Raw genomic sequence first — 22,308 nt, forward strand, 5'->3', positions numbered from 1 at the left:
TTAAAATAATTTCAGAACTGGAAGACTTTTATGATCAAAAAGATTTGCAAGCGGATTGGTATCCATCTTTCACGAAGTTCAACCTTAATTTTCTCCCTTTTAAGATATGTTCACTTGAATAATAATATTGTCAACGTTTTGTTTTGTGCTCGTAGACTCGGCTGCAGCTGTATTGATAGATCATTATATTTTAAGCACGTACCCAATTGTTGCCAGGTAGTTAGAGCGACAGTCTGCTATGCTAGGGGACCGCGGTTCAATCGATTCATCGAGCCCGTAACAAAAAAAAACATTCTTTTTGAGCTATTTAGTAAGACAACAGCAGCTATAGTCATGAAAGTCCGGTAGGTTTCGGAAAGAAAGCTTCGCATTATTAAACATGGTGTAGAAACATTATCTGAGTAAGGGAAATTCAAATGAGAAAATGCTGAACCATGTCTCAAAAAGACAACCATCAGCATTTGGCCAAATGGCTACAAATAGACGTTTTCATTAAAGCTAGAGATTCCAAATAAATGAATGTAGTGGCCTCAGACTGACCATGTTTATGTACGCTATAGTATTTGCACGTACCTGTAGCATGCGCAACAGTATCACATAGGGCAAGTTGCGTACACATCATCGAACAAAAAGGCCCGATTTTCCTTTTTCAACCACAGTTTTCGCTCTTTAGCCTTGTACAGTACATAGTTATCTTCTAAAAAATAAAGATATCTTAGTTGTGCTTTAATGTTTAGTTTAAATTCACAGTTTTATTTGGCAACACCCGTCCGGACAAGCTACTGTCCTGTATGCGTTGACAATTTGCACATTTTCCCTAGTGGGCGAGCATGATTACTTCAGGGAAATGAAGGCAAATAAGTTAGATAACGGTCTTCCCATTGAGATAATGGTATTGACGCAGTAATTCAGTTCAGTCCTGAAGTAAGTGGCGAAGATATCTGCCTTCTTTTTTCTATTTATTGCGTCTTACATTTTTTGACAACTTTGAGAATAAAGTCACTCACTTTGTGGTATATATCTCTATATTCGGACTTGTGCGTAGATTGTGGAGGAATTCGAACTATCATTTGGCCGATGTGCGCTAGTCGCTGACTCTTAATGGTGTATTATTGCGCATTAAAGGCAATGCACTGTTGATCCGATTCATGGAATTTTACTGTAAATGTTTCTGTGGCGAAAAAAAGGAACCGGTTCTAAACAAAACCCACGGTACCAATACTTTCCTGCGGTAAAGCCGTCGAGTCGATGACATTTATGCCGACGTTTCTAACTGATACGGAAGAGTGGTGTCATGCAATGTAAATCACACTGTGCATGGTCTGGTATAAACCGCTCCATCATCTTTTATGTGTAGGCTGCTGTCTCGTTATTCTTCGAAAAGAAAGGAACACGAGACTCACAGTGTTTCACGATACACTTGTCCATGTAAAAATACGCTGTCATTCGGTATAATATATACGTTTCGGTTTCCTGTTTCTGCATATTTTCTCGGGCAGTTCTCTCCATTAGGGCTTTTATTACTCTGGCGCATCGTGCTATGACCGACGCCAAAGGCTTTCACCCTAGTACACTGACGCCCCCTAGAAAATTATGATATTTGAAACTTCACTGGCTCGGGCCCTCCTACTTCCCGCCCAATAAGATATTTAAAAGAGAGTCAACTTGGTGGCTGTGCCAGACATGAGGCGGTTGTTTCTGTAATAATATCCTAGTATTTTTGCATATCGTGTATTCAGGTAAGTTGCTTCATATCCGATCGCACCTTTCATAATCATCGAGTTACTTTTTTTTCGAGACATACATTTAGATTATTAATATCAGATATGTTTCTTCTGGACTAGTACTCAAGTGTAAAGAAAATAGCTTCACAATATTTTCTTTACGAAAATCAGTTGTATTTCGATTAGCACTCTTGAGATATTTCCGGCACGTTTCTCGCCTTCCGACGTCTAACGTCTTTCACGGCACTCTTCGTGGGCTTTCAGGACACTCTACACGTGAACCTCTGATTGAAGTTAACAACGCCCGCTTTTCTTGCTAATATTGAGTAAAAGTTTATTACCACAAATAGAGGAAATAAAAATAGAGATAGAAATGCTGCAACTGCGCCCTAGTTCATTCAAAGTCAGGCATGCCGAGCCATAATTTTCTAGTACCAGCACGACAACCTTCGCTGTAATGGGTAGGGCAAGATTTGTGAAGCTTTTTTCGTGTTTTTTTTTCATCTTTCGTAGTGCAGACGTCGTGGTCTGTAATGGCACTATTGCGCATGCGCGCAATAATGTGGTTGACACTTTTAGCCTACCTCCCCACAGAAGACTGTACATGACCATGTCTTCAGAAGTACAGTTTGTCACAAAATTGCTTGAATGTTAATCGCAGTAAATCTACAGAAACAGTGAAATGGTCTCTGTCGCAATTGTTTGGGCTGCGTATGATAAGGCATTGAAATCAACTTTCCTTGACGTCGAATAAATTTCAAGTGTCTGTGACTTTACTAACAGGCAAATGACATTGCTAAGCGGTTTCCTTGTCAAATATTGAATTACATTTTACGTTTCACATTTAGCGTGCTTTCTGCATATGGCGCTACTACAATCAACACTTTTGCCTTGAGCTTTCTTTTGTTATGCTATGCAGGATGTTTTTCTTGGTTATTCAGAGAGTGATTTGCAAGGTTGAAACCATTTCCGTATTAAGAATCACTGGAACGAATTGCTTTTCATATCTTCCCCATTTGGATATAATGTACTGTATTGCTTGAAATATACCAAATCTTGTCGTCACTGTGACCCTCCGATTCAAGTGCGTCATGCGACATGGAGACAAGGAATAAATGTATTTGTGTATACTACAGATTTTCTTCCTTCGTTAACCGTAGTAGTACATACTGCGCACCTCTTTCTATAAGTGTTGTCTAATCTCATTTTATAGATGCCTTCTCCAATGTTTCCCTCCCCTGAGCACGAAATACATATTTAACGCCAACTAAAATTTCGCAAATTCTGAAGATGATGCCTTGCTTTTAAATTACAACTCTCACTTGAAGCAGAGGCCGTAGTACGAAAAAGCAATACGCAAACCTAACAGCTCGTTCTCGCATTGAACTGAAGCTTTGTTAAGTGAAAATCTAGAGATTCCGTGGAGGGAACCATCTCTAAGTTCAAATGGAATGTGTCATCATGTTTTTGGCAGATCACGCTTTTAAGTACCGCAACCTGCAAACTTACTTTTGTCCACGCAGCTACCACAGCCAGACTGATTGCTAAAATGAAGTTCTCCACTGCCATCCTGTTCATATCGCTACTAGCAGGTAAGCACAAGCGCTACTGTAGGATGCGTTAAACATCTAATTAGCACAAAACTTTTCAGCACAAGATTTAAGTATGCCCGCTCACTCCTGTCAAAGAGCAACATTTTCTCCTGTGTGCTACATGCAAAATATTGTAACATTGAGCTTCCAGGAAAGCCCTACACGATTGAATGCCCCATGGTCCCAGTCACTTCACTTCAGCACTTCAGAACAATATTACGGAATATAAAATTCTCACACAACATTAGGAGGCGCGCTTGATTAAAAGAAGGAAAAAGAAAACAGTTTCCGTCGTTAGCACTTTGCCATTTCTAATGGCACACGTGCGTTGTATTGTTTTGTGCAGGTGACACTCCTTTCACCAGCTTGTCAATGTTATGATGCTATGCTTTCACTATTATCATGTTATGAATGTTGTCGTGTGCCCATTTGCAGTATGTCTGGCTGATGTTGACACTGACGATGACACTTTCGATGAAGAGAGCACCGACGACAGTGGGTTGGGAGTAGGTAAGTATAACATCTCCATGTGCGTGTGCTATGATATAATTATTTTCACCAATTCAAGTACTGCGATAAGAAAAGCACACGTTTTAATTTAACGCCGAGAGAATTAGGCGCAATTAACATGTACCTCCAAGACTTGTAATATAATCAGGTTCCATGTTTTATATTCTTACGCATTCTGCCAGTGCGATGGCTGGCAGCTTTTATTTTCCTCTTGGCGTGGCACCTAGTGAACTCTCAGAAATCTTGGAAAATTTGCAGGATTTCGGACCTTTTCCTCTATTTCGGTAATATGGCAATCAGTTCACCTCCGAAAGCGCTACCTGAGCCTGTTTTTTTTTTTCAGTCGTCACACTTTGCGTTGTTTGGCAAGGTACAATGAACACCGTATAACCTATTGACCGCTTCCGAGATCATAACTGATTAATATTTACACGCCAACATATCAATACCTGAGGTGATGAAAAACCATTCCGGCATTGGAGCGTGCGGACATTGTTATGAACATTGAAATACCTCATGCAAGCCCATCCCTTAGGCACCGCGCCCTTTCCGTTTAGAAGATGGTAACGTCAGCTGCTAGACCTGCAATGCACAACCTCAGAGCTGAAGAATTGTATGTTACTTTCTCGTGGGTTCAGTGAATTGCGCTGTAGTTCTTTCAGTCTTTTTTTTTCTTTTCATGGTGTTAGTTGCGCTCCACGGATTACGTACACAAGACACTGTCACGTACGCAGGAAACGGGCGCAGATTGCACAGTAGCAACTATGTAATCATTCGCTTTGCCCTTGTTATAGCGTATGTGCGTTTGACAAATTGCGGAAATTACCTGTGTGTACAGGCACAGTCAGCAAGAAAATGAAGGTCTAATCATGACCATGAAGCCGTAAACGCAACCAACTTAGAACACAAACTACCGTCATATGTGCAATTGACATCTTTATGAAAGGTGGCATGCGAGCTTGTGGCAAAAAGCTTCGTCAACAGGTCGCGCGGCATAGCCGCGATATGTGAGAAAGTAAATAGTCGTGCCGTTCTCTCTGCGGCCTACACTCGTTCTAGCACGTTTTCTTATTTTTGCATTCAAGAGGCGAAGAACGGCACAATCTCATACAATATCATGTTATATGTCATGCTCACTGTTTGCGGAGCTGCGATAGATACAGTGCGCTCATGTGAATTTCAAGCGAAATATTATTGCTCGCTGGCGTGGCAGAAGGAGGATTAGGATAAAAGCATTCGGGTAGAAAGAGAGCGAGAGAGGAAGATGTGATATTTAATATAATACTTTAGGAAGCATGACTTAGCTCCTTAGCAAAGGTGAGCCCGACAGATCGATGGGGAGCGTGCTATCATACCTCTTGGTTGTCAGCAGTAGCCAGGCGGTGCTATCAAAGGTTACGCAACAGCCTGTGTCCTCCAGTAACATGAAAGTGCGTCTGCAGGCGGGGTGGTTGTGCCGGCTGCGAGACACCAGTTGCGATGCTGTGACTGGAGGGAGTCCTAGGCGTAGAAATGACGCGTAGAGATCATCCCTCTCTATGGAGAAAGCTGGGCAGAAACAAGGCATATGCTATGTTGTTTCGGCCTCACAGAAAGCTGAGCAGGCGGGGGATAGACCCCGGCCTTTGCTGTACCTGCGCTGTACCATTCACGAGGAGTCCACTCGGGGACACAGCATGAGAGACCAGTCCTGCCTTGTGAGGCAGCGAGCAGGAAGGGGATGGGGATTCGACCTTCGGCAACGCTCTGATCTGGGTGGAGCACCGTAAAGCACCGCAAAGTGCCTTGTATAATGGATGGTCGTTACGGCGGTGCTATAGGGAGGTACATGCAGAATACTGAACGGTGTCCTCCTCTCATTTTCTTTTTTTTTTGTGTCTCGCCTCGGTTCCACGCAATATGTGGCCGCCATAGCTGGCCTCGATACCAAGCCAGGCTTGTGTTAAAATGAAAAGCATCTGCTGTATACTTGAATAAATCAAGCAGGCAAGATGACTATTTTTCCCCACTCTATGCGGTGCGAATAAACCAGCGCCATCATCGTCATCAGGCTTTCAAGGTGGGGACACGGTCTCAGCCGGCGCCATTTTGGTTCTCATCACCACCGCGCTGCCTTGGAGCGTACACAAAAGCCTACGTGATTTTGACAAACTGTTTCGCATTTGCCCGTGAAAATGGAGTCATGAGTAGGAATATAGTAGAAGCAACTGTTCGGTGTCACAACAAATTCCCAATGAAAGCTTTAAACACAAAATTTGGCATTTAAGAGCAATGCCTACTCAGTAGTTCCTATCTACAACAATAGAAAAATCATTTTCCTCAGCGACCACTTCTACAATATTGGAAATGTTTGTTGCATCAAAATGTAAAGTCTGCCAGCTGTATAAGATACATAATCATGTGCATGCAGCCGCACATACAAATATACACACAAACATACACACAGGTAGATAGAAACACGCCCTCACACAGAAACACGCTAGCAAACACAAACACACACACGAACGCAGGTAAGCACATACATGTACAAACACACGCACAGACGGAAGCAAGTACAAGCACACACGCAAACATAAAACATGAACATGCACTCAAATACACACGTACGCGCGTACACAAAAATACGCACGTACGCACTGCGTATTTGTACATGCAAGCACACATACACGCGATTACGGATGCACACACGCGCAGACACGTGCACGCTAACGCAGCCACACGCACATTCGCGCCCACGCACATAAACAAGCACATAAAAACACGTGCGAACATAAATACGCGCGCTCAGAAACAGGCAAATACGCCCGCAAACCAATGCAGGCAACTACAGAACAACACGTGCGCACATGCAAGAACGGAAGCACATTCAAACGCGCAGATAAACACAGGCACACGTAAACACACGCATCCACACACATATATTCACGACCAAACACGCGCACACACTCCGAGGAACACGCGCACACGTAAACTCACCGTACAGGCACACACAAACACCATTACGCACGAATGCGTACACGTAAGCGCGCCCACACCTACGCACAAAACGCATTCACAAACCAGCACATCGACACACACACACACACACACACACACACACACACACACACACACAGACACACACAAAGCTAGCCAAAAACACGCTGAAGAAAGGCGTCAGGCAGCAGCAATACACGACCGTACTAGAGAGAGAAACATTATAGCGCCGACGCTTTGAAGGGCGGTATGGACTGGGTTCAAATATGCCTCCACTCTCTACGGCAGTGCTGTTATCGATGCACCCTGGGACGACGAGGCTGCTTGCCACGCACTCACGCGTACCCTTTTATGAAGATGAAGGTCATGCATGTCCCAAGCTATCAGGCTGCCCGAAAGGTTTTCTATTAAGAAGTTGACTTTTCTTAGTTTCAGCTACACTACCTGGCAGAGCGTGTCAGCCCACTGGCTTTCGCATTTTAATGCTTAGCTTGGTGTTGTAGGTTCAATACCGGTCATTGCGGCCGTGTTTCGTTGGGGGCGGAATGCAAATTTTTTCGGCAGAACACATCTAACGATGAGTGTCATTGGTAATTGGAAAAGCAATCGAGTAATGAAGAGAGAGACTATGCTCAGAGTTTTGCTTCTTTTGCTAGATGTCACATATTCGGATACCGTCACACTTTGCTATGTCACTCACTTGGCAAGGTCACCCGTGCACACACAAGCATGGCAGCGGCTCTATGATGCCGGCGCAGTGACGACGGAATGATATCAATGAAACCATAGAGGAATATGCTACCATGGCAGGAGTAAAATGGGATGCCGATAAATTATGACGATGGTATAGCGACAAAAACGTGACGGTGGTATGACGACAACCACATGAACAAGCGGGAATGATGACGAAGGCATGACCAAAATGGCATGATGACGGTTTTACGACAACGAATGCATGGCAGCTCCTTTGTGACGACGACGTGTGGCAATGATCGGATGAAAATGGCGGCATAATTACAATTGAATGACGACAGCATGATTATGATAGAACGACGAACAAGGAATGACGTAGACGGATCGACGAAGGTGGAATGGCTGCGACGACATGATGGCAATGGAATCACGATTCTGAAGTGATTACAATGGTGGAACGATAACCGCAATACGATCACATGATGACAGTACGACGATGTTGGCGCGACCAGAGCTGGATGTTGAAATTACGACAACGGATGCACATTGGGGACTGTGTTGAGACTATATTCAGTGACAATAGCATGACGGTGGTATGATGACGAGCGCATGATTACAATAGAGCGACGATGATTGTATTATGACGACGATGATGTAACCACAACGGCAGTACGAGTATCAGATGACGAAGCTGGAGTGGCGATCATGGCATGACGGCTACGGCACTACGACATCACAATGGTGGCATAATCGCGATTGAATGATGACAGTATGAATACAACACAACGAAAAGGAAAGATTGACGTCGATAGAACGACAAAGGCAGTATAACGACGATGGTATGAAGATAACGGTTTGACGCTACTGAAGTGATGACCCATACAACGACTCCGAGACGGTGACTGTGTGCCCAAAATGGCGTAATCACGACGGCATCACAAAAGTCGGCTGACAAAGCTGAAATGACGAAAACGCAATGACTACAATGACGTCATGACCCTGAATACATACCTAGTGGTCGAAGTTATTAGAGAGCTTGAACTACAAGGTCGGACCTCATGCCTAACGACAAAACCATGGCAAGAGTCCGACACCGAAGTTACCACGAGTATTGGGCGAATACGATGGAATGAATATGGCATTGTGACAAGAATTCATGACGACTGTGTGATGACGATGGCTTGACGAGTGGGGCATAACGAAGCTGGAACGACAATCCAACGGCCACAACGGCGTCATGACCTGTCAGATATATAGACAGATTTATCCTTCATACGTAATGGGCGAATGGTGCAAGAGGATGTCCCCGGACTGATGTAGACGGATGACATAATGCTACTACCGGAAAATGCAAAAAAAGGAACAGAGTCTTGCGAACATGCGTGTCCACACAGAGGCAAATCTAAGCCTTAAGCTTAGCACAGAGAAATCGCGAATTATGATAATTGATGAAGAAATAAACAAATTACGTGATGTCAATTCAGCAGCAAGTCATACCCATAGTGAAGCACTACACATACCTCTGCGCAAGCATAAACGCAGGAAAGACTTGCTCAAGCACCTAATAAAATAATCTGAAAATAAAGGTAAGTTGCAATAATGAAACCTAGAGTGTTTTGGGGCCACAATAAATATGAGGTGGTGCATATAGTCTCAGAAGGAGTAATGTTGCCTCGCTAATATTCAAAAATGCCATTCTGTGCCTAAAATCTGATATCTTGTCGGGGGCGGAAGTTTACCAAACATGGGTTGGTCGGTTGACTTTGGCAGCCAGATTTAAAACCAGAAATGAGGCGTTGCAGGGTGACATGGGTTGCGCCTCTTTTTGCAATCAGAGAGGCACAGAGCAAAATTAGGTTTGAGAAAGACGAAGGAAGATAGGTCAAAATAAATGGGCGGCTAAAGCGCACAAGTGTCTGTACTTGAAAAGTGTAGGCACAGGATAAAGAAGGATGTCAAGAAATTTGGCAACGAAGTACAATTTAAAGCGTAAATTGAGAGATTGTTATGTCCGTATCTGCCAGAAGCACAGGCAACGGTACAAAGCAGATAGAGAAGTTCTGAAGAAGACAAAATATGAAAGAGATGCATTCAAAAATGCTACTACAAAAAGCTTTTTATCATACCTGATCAAATGAAGGAGGATGGGTGACTATTTGTCGCCTTCCCGTTTCAAACGGAAAGCAGGTAAATGATCACAATCATCATGATCGTCATAGTTAAATGGGTGGTCGGAAGGCCCGGGCATCGTGACACCAATGGGCATCACAGTAGAGAAAATTTAGCGCTCCGGACACGATGTAGTTCAGAAGGCAGGACAGCTGCAGCGGAAAAGCACATCAGATCGCGCATGCGCGCTTTTATCCCTGATCACGTGCGCATACGGCAGTGGTGCGCCGGCCTTGCCGAAGCCCTAGCGTGGCGCGGCATCTCGGAGTATGTGAGGCGTTTGTAACGGCAACATGCCACTGCGTCTAACAAGAGCTGTCGATGCCGCAAAACGCGAACACGAGCGCGCCAAGGCTGTGTGCGTTCGACGAGCCAATGAACGTGAGACAAACGACGCGCCAGCCGAGCCAGGAACGTGGCGGAAACTCGTGACATCCGTATTATCCAAATGCGTAATTTGTATAGCACCCGGCGGAAGCAGCAGGATGCTGAGCAGCAGAAGCTTGATGTGGGCGAGTTGGTGTAACATACTTTAACACAAAACAGCGCTTCAAAGACGCGTACTCGAAGACGAACACGTACGACGGACAGGCGCTGCATGTATTTCTCTTAGTCCGCGTCTTTGTAGGGCTGTTTTTTCTTCATGTATGCTGAGCAGCCTTTGTGGGCCTTTGAACGGAAGAGAGTCGCCCAACACGGATGCGTGGCTGCCGAGATTTCTGAACAATAAAGCAACCGTCTCCTACGTTGCAGTATGGTTCAGAAGACCCATTGGGCATCATTGTAATGCCGCTTGTATAGCAATGTGATTAAGGTAAAAAATTAGACGGATAATGAGCATGAAAAACAGACAGTATAGACACAGATAATAAACATTTACTCGTGGAATCAATCATTCGGCTGATTCCGCCCCCCCTTACCCGCCGTGGTTGCTCAGTGGCTATGGTGTTAGGCTGCTGAGTACGAGGTCGCGGGATTGAATCCCGGCCACGGCGGCCGCATTTCGATGGGGGCGAAATGTGAAAACACCCGTGTACTTAAATTTAGGTGCACGTTAAAGAACCCCAGGTGGTCAAAATTTCCGGAGTCCCTCACTACGGCGTGCCTCATAATCAGAAAGTGGTTTTGGCACGTAAAACCCCATATATTAAAAAAAATTATTCCGCCCCCGTCGACCTTATCTCCTTGGCCATCGGCGCTTGGGTTACACTTGCTCGTTTTTTTTGCTACCGCAACTGATGCCGAAACTCGACTACACTATTTATAGCAGCTTCGTAGAATGTACATATATTGCAGCCTCATGTTTGCGCAGCTTAAAGACGCAGAGATAAAATATGTGCGAATAATAAACAGGACATAGAGACAGTGTACACAGACAAGTGATAAACATTTATCCATGGAATTATTGGAATGAGTGCGTACGTCGACATTGCCTTCGTGAGCGTCGGAACTTGCTTCACAACTTGTTTTTTTTTAACTGTTACCGTACCTGACACGGGCATTCGCGTACACTTTTTATAGCAGTGTCGTACAATGTGCCTACAAACTGGAGCATCACGTTTTTTTTTTTCTTGCAGCTATTGGATGCCCGTCCTTCCTTTTGTGCATCAAAAGCTGCCAGAAGAAGGGCTACGCCATAGGATTTTGCCTCAAACCTAAACTGCCGTTCATCTGCCTGTGCAAGTAATTCCTAACGGAGTGCACCGCTGGGTGTCAATAAACCTCGCCTCGGCACCCGCTATGAGGCGTCCTCTTGAATGTGTTGTGTTTGCTGCGGGACAACGAAATTTTACTTATCACTTCTGAAGTTACACACCCGTACTCGAAATGTATTTCGATTTCTCGGAGATACATTGATCTAAATCCGATGAACGGCCAGTGCATCACAACAGCAACTTCGCCCATTGCACAGGAACATCTTCAGTTACCAGCAAGGAAACACGCTGCTGCTGGTAATCCCATACAAAAACGAAATTTACGAAATTAGTGCAACCCAATTTTCACAAGCGTTTGCCTCCGATCCCTTTCATAATAACGACGTAGGAAATTAGAATTCCCCAGTTCAGCACCGTGTCTCACTGTGTTTTAAAATGCGAGGCAACCAAAACAGGTGCATCAATAAGATTCTTGTGACCGTAATGCGTTAGTATTAATTTTGCGCGTTATGCCTCTTTTGCACATGCCCATTTTGGGCAAAATTATGAGACAGATATCGAATGAACATTCGAAGGGATTTTTTACGCTGTATTTATTCAGAGTATTTCGGGCGTATCAGAAGACTATATGCCATCTACCCTTGGTTCTAGAGGGACTTCTTCTAGAGGAGCCGCCAGCATATTGTTTTGGCCCGTGAAATGGTTGGTAAGGTACTTTACTGATTCCGTTGAATACTTGTTCTGGCAGACCACGTCGATGCATGCGTTTCGCTTGGTTGAGACAGACCCGCAGGGCATCGCAAAACGGAGGCCGGCTCTTTCGTCGTGCAATTAGACAAACTTGCTGTGCTTCTTGGTGCCCTCGTTGAAGTGGCCGACAAGGGCACGTCTTCGTCGGAGAGCCACGGTAATATTTGGTCGGCTCTCTTCTAAACCATCACTCATACTACTCCTAGCGGACGAGGCATACAACTTACTGAGCATCGCAACTGAATACAGCGCACCGAATGAAAACACAGCCAGTAAGTCGACTGTCGGAATGCGTGACACGTGTCCGGACTCGCACGCGAATGAAGTGCATTCGCTGACATCCAAGCGCCAACTGTAGGGGGCAGCATTCTAGCGCGCTGCGCCCGATGCCTCCTCACCCAGCATTCCCCCTCTTCTCCACTCATCATCCCAACTTTGCCGTCCAGAAGCCGACAGACTAGCTTTCGTTGGTATGATCGTTCTAATGCAGATGAATTAATACCTACCATAGACATACAAGTAGACCGGATGACACTGTAACTAACAGACTGTTCATTATGTGAAATAAAAATATAGAGGAATAGATGCACATTTTACTAATTCCATTCTAAGGAAGCATCCCTCACGCAGAGCTGCTAACTTTATTCCAAGCGCTGACGTAATTTGCTTCAGATTTTCGGAACAAGCGTGTAGAAAATCTTGCTATCAAGCTACTATGCGGATGTTCCTTGTGATTTAAGAGGGTTCACTATCGCATGTTCCTTGTGGTGAAAGTAAGGAAGAATTTGTGTAAACTATGAATTGACAGCTATCGTGCACGTGATGCAATCCATGTTTTCACCAAAGAAGTTGTTGTTTTGCTTTGAATCGCCTATTTGAAATAATAACTGAATGGGGTCACCACTGAAGCAATCGCTGTAATAATTGCGAAGCCATCCACGCGCATCAGGGCCGTAAAAGGGCAGATTCGGGAAAGCGTTTGAGTGGAGTGAGAGTAGGCTTGGTTCCGGTCCTTGCTTATGATGTTTACCTGCTTTCACAGCACGCACATAAGAGCATCTTTCCGGCTAAAAACAACGGTTGTTGCCTGCAGCACGAGCACAAAATTCAAACGCCAAACCACCGGGACCAATGCATTCTTCACGCCGCAGATGTTTCTCTTCAACAGCACGTCTACAGCAAGTGCACCACTTTGGAGACTGCGTCTTTTCTTTTTCCTTTCTTTTTTTTAGCATATTGAATTGCTCAGATATGAGGTTTCGGAGAACAACCAAGTAAAACGTGCGCAAGCGGCGATGTTTAAGCAATCGCTTGTTTAAATGCGTTCACTGCTTGTACAGTGCAAGGCAGGTCCGTAGAGCAAGCAGACGCAGGGAAAAGAAACTTCATAGCAGAAACCATCGTCAATGAGTACCAAAGTCTATTTGAAGGATTTACAAACGTGAATGACGAAACAGTATTTGTTCTTGAGCAACTTCTTTATTTTTATTTATGAAGCCCTGCCGCCTAATCCCGAGTAATTCATGTGCCTTCCGCCTTGTTTTTCATTTAGCCTACTGCCAATGGTGCTATTGGTAACACATGAGGCAGTGCCACGTTGCAGGGCTACGAGGACACCCTCTCTTCCACGTCCACTGGACTATCTGGATGACGATTCCACACTATCGACCAAGCATGAGATGTTTCACTCACATGAATGGGATGCGGAGCAGCACCAGTGGCTCGGGGATCTCGTTTACGGCCGCCAGGTACCAGGGCCTCTCCGAGTACTAGAATCCGTTCCTTCGCGAGAGGCCCGATGCCGTGCTCCTCTTCAAGAAACGAACCCCTGCACGTTGCGCATAGCAAAAGCGAACTGATGTTCACCCTGGGAAACGCTCGCTCGGGGATGGCCCCATTCATTGACTTCGACACCACGACGACGTACTGTCCAAACCAGAGGCGATTGCAGACATTTCACGCCCCACCAAATTCGTCATCGATGAAGTGCTTCTGAAAGTGCTCGTCTACACACCGCAAGTGGCGCTGCTCCTATCGGTGCGGCTTGCTCGGCGGCCGTCCGCTTGGCGGGTCGCTGTTTTTGCGGCCGGGCGTTGCCCCTCCCTTTGCTCGCACTACACGACCGCGCGCATCACGATGGCCCGTCGCATGGCAATCTGCGGCCCCGCTCTCGCCATTTGGGTACGCATTGTGTACCTCTATCTTCTCTGCTGAGTCTCTTCCGGTTCACACTTTCAAGGGTACATTGTATTATCTGCAAGTGGAGGCCGACGCGCCACATAGCACACCTAGTATCCCCGAGCCACATCTATTTGTGGCGCGCACACCCGTACTGACGAGCAGAGCAAGGCGGCATCCCGCCTGTAGCGGCGAACGAGCGAGCACATGGGCGGGCGCGCACCGGCGACAAACTCTGTGAACTTGGACGGCCTAGCATTTGACCCTGGCTCCCGCCAGGCGAGGACATGCTTGGTATTCAAAAAGTAATTACAAGGCGACAGGTAGCACGAATAAGGGGCGTGTGGTAGAGTAGGAATATTCTCATGTAGTAATGACGCGAAGAAAACAGCAGTAGAACTGTGAATGATGAAAGTAGCTTTTTATTAGGCCAACTTGTGCCCCCAAAACTAGTAACGCTGGAGCACAACGATAGCGGCGAACATAGTCGCCGTTCGTCGAAACACTGATTTTTCGGTAAAGCGTGTCGGCTTGTATACGTGAGTCATCGAAGCTTCCAGATTAACCGCTGGTGCCCGCGTGTCTTCCAGATAGTACTGCACAATTCGCGTCGAGCACAGAATCGGATTACACAAGCTTCGGTGACGACGGATGACGCACAGGCCCATCGGTAACAATCCAGTAAATTCCAATCATGCAGGCGCATCATGAGCTCGGCGTTAACTTTAAGTTGTTCGCGGGTGAAGTGCGGTTCCCGAGAAAAGGATAGGTAACTACACGTTCTAATGTGGTGTTTGGCCCTATATTCTTCGACACATAAAGCAGTGAGCGGTTTCACATTCTCCGATAGAACCACTGTTTAGACGACCACACATCAGGATGGCACGGCCGGCTACATTTAGGGATCACATTACGTACATCAATGCGGAAGCTTTCTTTTTACAGCGTAGCTGTTTATCCGTAAGAGCCGGAGTTTAGTGTCATCTGTCTGCAGAAACTATCATGTGGGCCTATACTGGTGGCGGTGCAGAAAGGGTCCAAGCTCATTCACACTTACCCTGTGGGTTCGCGGACCTGTAAAGCGCCCTTGAAGTAGCCTTGTCGCACCTGGGTCCCAAAGAGGTCCCAGGCATAAGGAAAATAATAGATGTTCTTGAAACAAAATTCTGCAACTTTTTCAAAAATAACTGTTGAAAAATCTTCTGTGCAACCGTGTGAACGCGCTCGAGTCACTGCTCACGCGTTCGTCTTCGTCGTCTTCCACAGCTGATCAATTAGTGGGGAATGAGACATCCACCCAATCGTATCAACTGCTACAAAGGAAACATATACGGGATCCTTGAAAGAAAAGCCTCGCAGTTTTTTTTCTTTGTTTTTCTTCATCGGCGACGCTTTTCTTTAGGAACACTTAGGGCTTTCCATTGTAGCGATTCCTACAATTTAGTGGATGTATCATTTTCCCTTAAGTACTTGCTTTTCTCCACCTTACAGGTATTCCGCAGAACTGTTACGTCTTCCACAGCTGGCTCCGTTGCCGCACACCAATCCAGCATAAAATGTTACTTCTCTTCTTTCGTCGTAAAGGGGAGGCCGCGTTTACGGGGTGTGTGAGTCATTGCTTAAGGGGTTATGAGCAATTGATCGTCTTACGCATTTAATAACAGGTGATAGGCGTATGTCTGAGCGCACGTATATCGTCACGACGACTACAGATCAGGACAATAAAAATGTTCGTACCTTAGCTCAAAATGCTTTGTCATCTCTATGTCATGCGCTAAACAGCTTCGCTGGCCATGCATCTTGACAGAGTGGCATAGATCAGGTATTTTTTTTACTGGCAGATAGTGCTTCGGCACTAAGTCGGGCTCTTGATTTTTCCTGTGCGATTGCTAAGAAACAGTTATTTCGTCTTGCTTGACCTGACCAAAGGAGCACAATTTGAAAGTCCATCCAGAATATCAAGATGCCCATATTCCTGGTAAAATTATCTGCTGTTTAACTAGCCATACTGCTAGATACTGTGGCAGCTAATACCTGGAGTCTTGCGAGCGTAATTTACTTGATTGAATCGACTCTACCTTCTGTGATCAGTAAATTAACTCGTTTGTTTCAATTGAATATACTGTTACCATGTCAGCTGCTGCTTCATACGCTATTAGACTGCCATCTAACAGGCCTATGACGCACAGACCTATGACGACAATTATACAAGTACAATAATTGTTGCAGATCCATTCAAAACATATTTGACGTTTTGTTTGCCTCTCTCCAGCAATTGGTTCAGCATGAGGACGTCGCCTTGAAAATGATAGTGTTTCGTACCTGACATGCGTGCACATATGAGTGGTATTTTAAAAACGCAAATATGTTAGTACGGGCCCAAATGGGCGTTATGTTCAAAGCATGGGAGCGACGGGTATAACTTGCGTGAGTAAATGTAATACCGTTACATTCAAAAACACGACAGGTAGAGTTATCAATTGCATATAAATGTTTTAAAGCTGCTATGTGATTACGAGAAAGTAATGGCTCAATCTTCAATGATTTTTGTGTCAGTGTTGGTGAAAAACAGTGGCTGTAATACCGACAAATGAAACCAATAGGATTTCGTTGAACATTATTAAGCAAGCTTGTTTCACGTTGTTTCTAGGGGAACCAAATGACAGATGCACATTGTAAAACAGGGCGGAATAACGTTTTATATAATAGCACTTTAGTATTGCGAGGGGTCTTAGCTAAAGTGCGATGCAAATAACTTAATTTCTTAGGGTTTTCCGGTTCACATATTCGATATGTTTAGACCAAGAAAGTTGTTTTGTTAGAATGGCACCTATACTCCGTTTCATGCACAGCAGTCAACGCTCTGGAAGCTACGCAAGTTCGGTAAAGAACTTCTTGCGTAGTTTTTCGGTCAAGTTCGGTCAAGAAACGTCAACACCCCGCGCGTTCCGTCTCGGCTTCGCTGCGAGCCAAGAGTGTTCGCTCGCACCAGCATGCGCTTCTCGCGGCGGGTTGCAAACAAAGTACCCGAAAAGTGCAACAAAAGTAAAAATGATCTAAAACAGGGCATTAGCAGCCGTGTACCACAGTGTTTTTGTGTCTAGACATTAAAATTTGTTTCATTCAATACTGAGTCTATATGAACAACGGTTGCGCACAAGCGCGGTCGAAAAACATCGAACGATATCCAAGTGCCAGCAAAGCTACTGCAAGAAGTCGCTCTAGCTTCCGCAGCGCTGACTGCTGTGTAAGACACGGGTTATAAGAATTCGAAGGAAATTCCGAACCACGCATATCGAACCAGTTCTCTACCACTAAAGTTGCTTGTACCTTGTCTTTCTTTCTTTACAAGGTTATTCCTCGGGATATTGAGAATGGCAGCCCAAAAAGAAATGTCATGGAAAAATAGCGCTCTTCTCAGACTCTTCACAGACTGAAATATTAAAAGTGCGAAACAATACCAGGAGATCGAGTCCCACAAGAGGCCGCGTTTCTACCAGAAAGCTCGCCTTCGTGCATAGCGTTCCCCGCCAGCATTTCCCAGTAAACGTTACGTTTACATAGGCTTCAGTTGCCGGGAATCATGAAAAGTAGTAAGGGTCTTTGAGCGCTATCGCGTTCCCCTCTTAAAGGCGAAGCTTATGCGTCCTCCAAATTTTGAGACACTCCTTTAAGTTGGTTGTCATCCCGGGAATAATCGAACGAGAAGGGGCTCTGTCTATTGGCAAATGACATCACGACGGTTCTACTACAGTTGATGTTTATTTTCCACGCTTTCCACTAAGCACAGAAAGACATAAAGAATTAGGCAAGACCGTGGTGGTCACCAATCGAGTTAATAGATTCGCATAATATACACTCAACTGCATAAAATCTGATTTTAGTTGAGGTGCTATGAGGTAAATTACTGATGTATATTAGAAATAGTAAAAGGCCTAATACGGATCCCTGAGGAACGCCTAACGTAACGTCGACAATAGTTTTCACCAAGTTAAAATAAGCACATTGGGAGCGATAACGAAGAAAACTAGCTATGCAAGAAACAAGACGTGGAATATTGAATATAGTGTTTAATTTTTAACGCCATCTATAATTTATTTATTATAATAAATGACGACTCAAAACATTCAACAAGACTGTCAACATGACATTCCGTACTGAGTGGCAAAAATTGTCAAATTTAGCTGCCAGAGTTTCAGTGACAGACCTATCGTCAGCCTTGTTAAAATCATGAAATGTGGAATAGCTGAAGTGTACATGCCGGATAGGAGAGCTAATGTGTACGATAACTGCGATATGATCCGAAGTTCTTTCCAAGATACTATTCTTAAAGCCTAAATGAGCAACACTGTCAGTGATATGGAGTATGGAGTTCATATCAACCACTTATATCAGGTAATGGGACAAAGAAAACGTCGTTAAGTCTCTACAAATGGAGACACTAGTGGCGGACTATGTAAAGGAGGGCCAGTGAACGAAGGAAACCTGAAAGTCAGCAAAAAGAATTAAGTTAGAACTCTCGAAGCTATGATCATGCATAAAATACGAAATACTATCTAAAAAGTCACTAGGGCGATCAAGAGGGGTGATAAAGACTACAAATTGGTAAATTCTGCTTATGCACTAGTCACTTGCACCAAATCGATTCTATACTGCGAGGACCTGGTAGCAACTTAAAATTAAAATCTGAACAAAAAAGTAAAGCAGCACCATCGCATTTCTTATTCTGGCGGTCATATCGGGCAGCAATGCAACCTGGATGCGTGGATTCTGAGTCGCGAACATATTCATGGAGCCATGTTTTTGTGATACAGATAACATGAGGAGAAGGTGAAGAAACTAGCAAAATAACCTGTGAAAATTGGTTAGTTATGCTACTGGCATTAACATTCAAAACGCAACATCTGTGGCAGAGTGATGGGATGGTCCGCCTAGTGATGATTATACATTTGGAAATCTTTCGTTAGAATCAAAACCAGGAGCTATTGCTAAGCTGTTTGAGGCCCCATCCAAGTTCTAACGATTGTTATCTATCAATAAATGATCGAACCTTATTTAAATCACCGAGCCGTTATTCTGCTGCTCAACGGACGCGTCCTATAGCTTTTTACGTACTGCGCGCTCTCTGGACGAAAAATCTTTGGAAAGTTTCATGCCGGAATCTTCCAGCTTATAAGCGTTTTTCGACATAACTAGCTTATCGCTGAAATCAAGCCATTTTAATATGATAGGACGAGAATGCCAAGGGAGCATTCTGCCTAACCTATGCAAGCGTTCAATACGTGAACAGTCAAGGGAATGCCTATTGAAAACGTTCGCAACCTTGGAGTGCAGTGTGTCATGATTCTCGTTGGTACCTTCTGGTAAGCCATGAAGGATTAGGTTATGTCTTCGTGAACGGCTTTCAAGATCGTCATATTTGGTAGTTAGTTCGGCAATAGTGCGCTTTAGCGAAACCGCCTCAGAACGAACCTGATCAGAGGCTTAATCAAACAGTGCCGTCGAGCATTCGGTTTCGAGAGCAGCCACACGCAGTTTCAAGGCATCGAAACGTGTATTCACAGCATTTTTAATTTCAGATATATCTTGCGACTCATTTTTCTGACAAGCAACTAAGTCATAACGAACCTTCACAAGGTTCATTGAAGGGTCTATTCACTTCGCCCTGTTTGTAGCACTCTTAGATTCTCTTCTAAATATGCACCAACCAGCCCAGTTCAGAACGTTGCTGCAGTTGATCTGAATCCTTCAATTCGCCAAGCAGACTAGGCAATGACACGCTTGCATATGTAGGAGTTATACATACTGCAAGTTGTGTACGCTTTGAAAATGTCATGGGGGTACTTCACTGCTAAAGATTTGGTGTGCAAAAGCACAAAGCAGCATCAGTAGCTGTGTTGCTCCTTCATATTGTTTCAAGGTTCTGTGCGTCTTTGGTAAAATAGCCCTTCAGTCCTCGGCCTGTTTTTCCTACAATATTGCTACTGCAGGGCAGTCGCATGTTGTAAACAGCACATAGTGCACTTCTTATGAACTCCGACACATACTTCTTGTTGCAAACTTCACCTCATGGCCTGGTCCGGATGTTATTTTAGTACGAACCCAGATTGATACGCACTGGAACTAAAAAATAATCATAAACCATTCCACTTTGTGAAGGCGGTTGACAAGCGAAGCTCTTCAGCACACGACGCGGAGGTGTCACATAATTTTGAACAAAGGTCCGAACTCATTTATTGTCTTGATGGGTGGTCATCGTGACGAAATACACTAATTTATTGTATTGATCGGTGGTCATTATTTCACTCGCAACTGCAATCATATTCTTTGATAATGTCAATCGATGCACGTACTCCGCTGGGTGGTTGGTTAGGCCTGATCAATGTGGCATCACAAGGGATATAGGAATATTTCTGCAACACGGAATGCGTAAACCGCTCCCTTTTTGGTACCGACACATCCACATTGAAATCACCAGCAACGACAACATAGGTAGTGTCATTACAGCTAATTCTCGCAAAGTGAGTATTTCACTCGCAACTGGAATCACATTCTTTGATAATATGAAATCGATGCACGCACGCCGCTGGGGGGTCGGTTGGACCGGATCGCTGTGGCAATGTCTGCAACACTGAACGCGTAAACTGCTCCCTTTTTGGTACCGACAAATCCACATTGAAATCACCGAGAACGACGGCAAGGCTAGTGTCATCGCAGCTAATTCACACAAAGTGAATAGCCATGAACCTTACGGGACTATGGCTCATTGCATTTTTTACTTGCCTACGGCGGTATGAGCCATTGCTCACGTGGGTAAGAACAATTGAGGATGACAGTTTTCGGCATGCTGTTCTTTACGTTGTATAAGGGATTAGAAAGAATTTAAGCACTGTTCGTTTCACTTTGCTGAGTGCTTGTAGCCTCTACCTTAGGGCCCATGAGCCACTGTATTTTTTGTTTGCTTACGGGAGCGAGAATGCTTATGGGTGAACGAGCCATTGATAATGATGGTTTGTGTTCACAGAGAACAAAAATGCATGGAACCCTAGCAATATACAACTTCGCTGTAAAATGCCATTACCATGTTCATGGATGTGTGTGCTTAACTAAAGTTTATTGGGTGATGCCATTCAATATGACTGTTGCACCGCATAAAAGCAGTGTTGCTTCCGTGGCGTAATACTCGCTCTGAGCTGGTACACAATTGAAAAAGCTTTTCCTTGCTTGAAGACTGGGATATAGCTTACACGAATCGGGCTAACCAGTTCCGAGTCGATTCGGTCCCTCTGTCTATGTACGTGCTATAAGTGATGCTTGCAATAAAATGCCAAGTAGCTCGTACCCAAACCCTGCTGAGTCGAAGCATTGTTGCTTCAGTGGGCTATGTATTGCATTTTGCAAATATGTAACATGTGAATCAATGAATGTCACTGTCACAGTTCTATATCAAAATCTATTGAGGGATCTCTAATATAACGACTGTTGTGCTACCATGGAAATGATCGCTAGCATGTGCATTTGTCTAATCTGCGTACTTATGGCTTCATAAATGTTAGTGACGCTATTTATAACGCTGTATCTTTGCAGAATGTCAACCAGTCACAGCTTTCTAAACACAATCATTCAGTAAGTCTGGGCGACTCCCATATGTTTTGCGAACTGTTAATCTTATAACACAATATGTAACTGAAGATCATCAATTTCTAATGCCACAATGTTGCTTTCAGGCCAGAAAAATGAAATTCGGGCATATATCCTTCTCACGTTTGAACGACAACCACTTTTTAAGTTCTGCTTTGTACGAGGGAATGCCTGTGGACTGCCATTCTCATACACAACATTTTGTTAAAATAAATTTTTCGCAGATACAACGGTGTCTTCAATTCGCGAAAAAGGAAATTTCTCCAAATCTATGAACCACCTATCGTTCTCATGCAGGACTGAACTTCCTGCTTGCGCTTCCCATACGCACCAAAGTGCCAGCGCTACCGCTTGTAATTTCAGTCGGAAAGCCAGTGCTCAATGAAACTTAAAAACCAAAGAACTTCTTTATCCATGAAT

At 44.4% G+C, this 22,308-nt stretch overlaps 1 protein-coding gene across 5 annotated transcripts in view; it reads right to left on the minus strand.

Moving 5' to 3' along the window:
* Nucleotides 1-15,494, minus strand: part of LOC135899375 (uncharacterized) — a 141,426-nt gene extending 125,932 nt beyond the window's left edge. For 2 of the 5 annotated variants that reach the window (XM_070526737.1, XM_070526736.1), the window contains exons 1-2: nt 15,305-15,494; nt 5,182-5,374 (exon numbers count right to left, since the gene is read on the minus strand). In XM_070526737.1, coding sequence (XP_070382838.1) covers nt 5,182-5,374; nt 15,305-15,380 — 269 coding nt within the window. In that variant the 5' untranslated portion in view covers nt 15,381-15,494. Of the gene's footprint in view, nt 1-5,181; nt 5,375-13,761; nt 15,060-15,304 lie in introns of those variants that run through there. The other 3 variants (XR_011508861.1, XM_070526738.1, XM_065428638.2) reach the window with 3 other exon arrangements.
* Between the last annotated feature and the right edge of the window lie 6,814 nt (nt 15,495-22,308).

Source organism: Dermacentor albipictus, chromosome 10 (assembly GCF_038994185.2).
Source record: "Dermacentor albipictus isolate Rhodes 1998 colony chromosome 10, USDA_Dalb.pri_finalv2, whole genome shotgun sequence".
In the NCBI taxonomy this organism is placed as follows: domain Eukaryota; kingdom Metazoa; phylum Arthropoda; class Arachnida; order Ixodida; family Ixodidae; genus Dermacentor; species Dermacentor albipictus.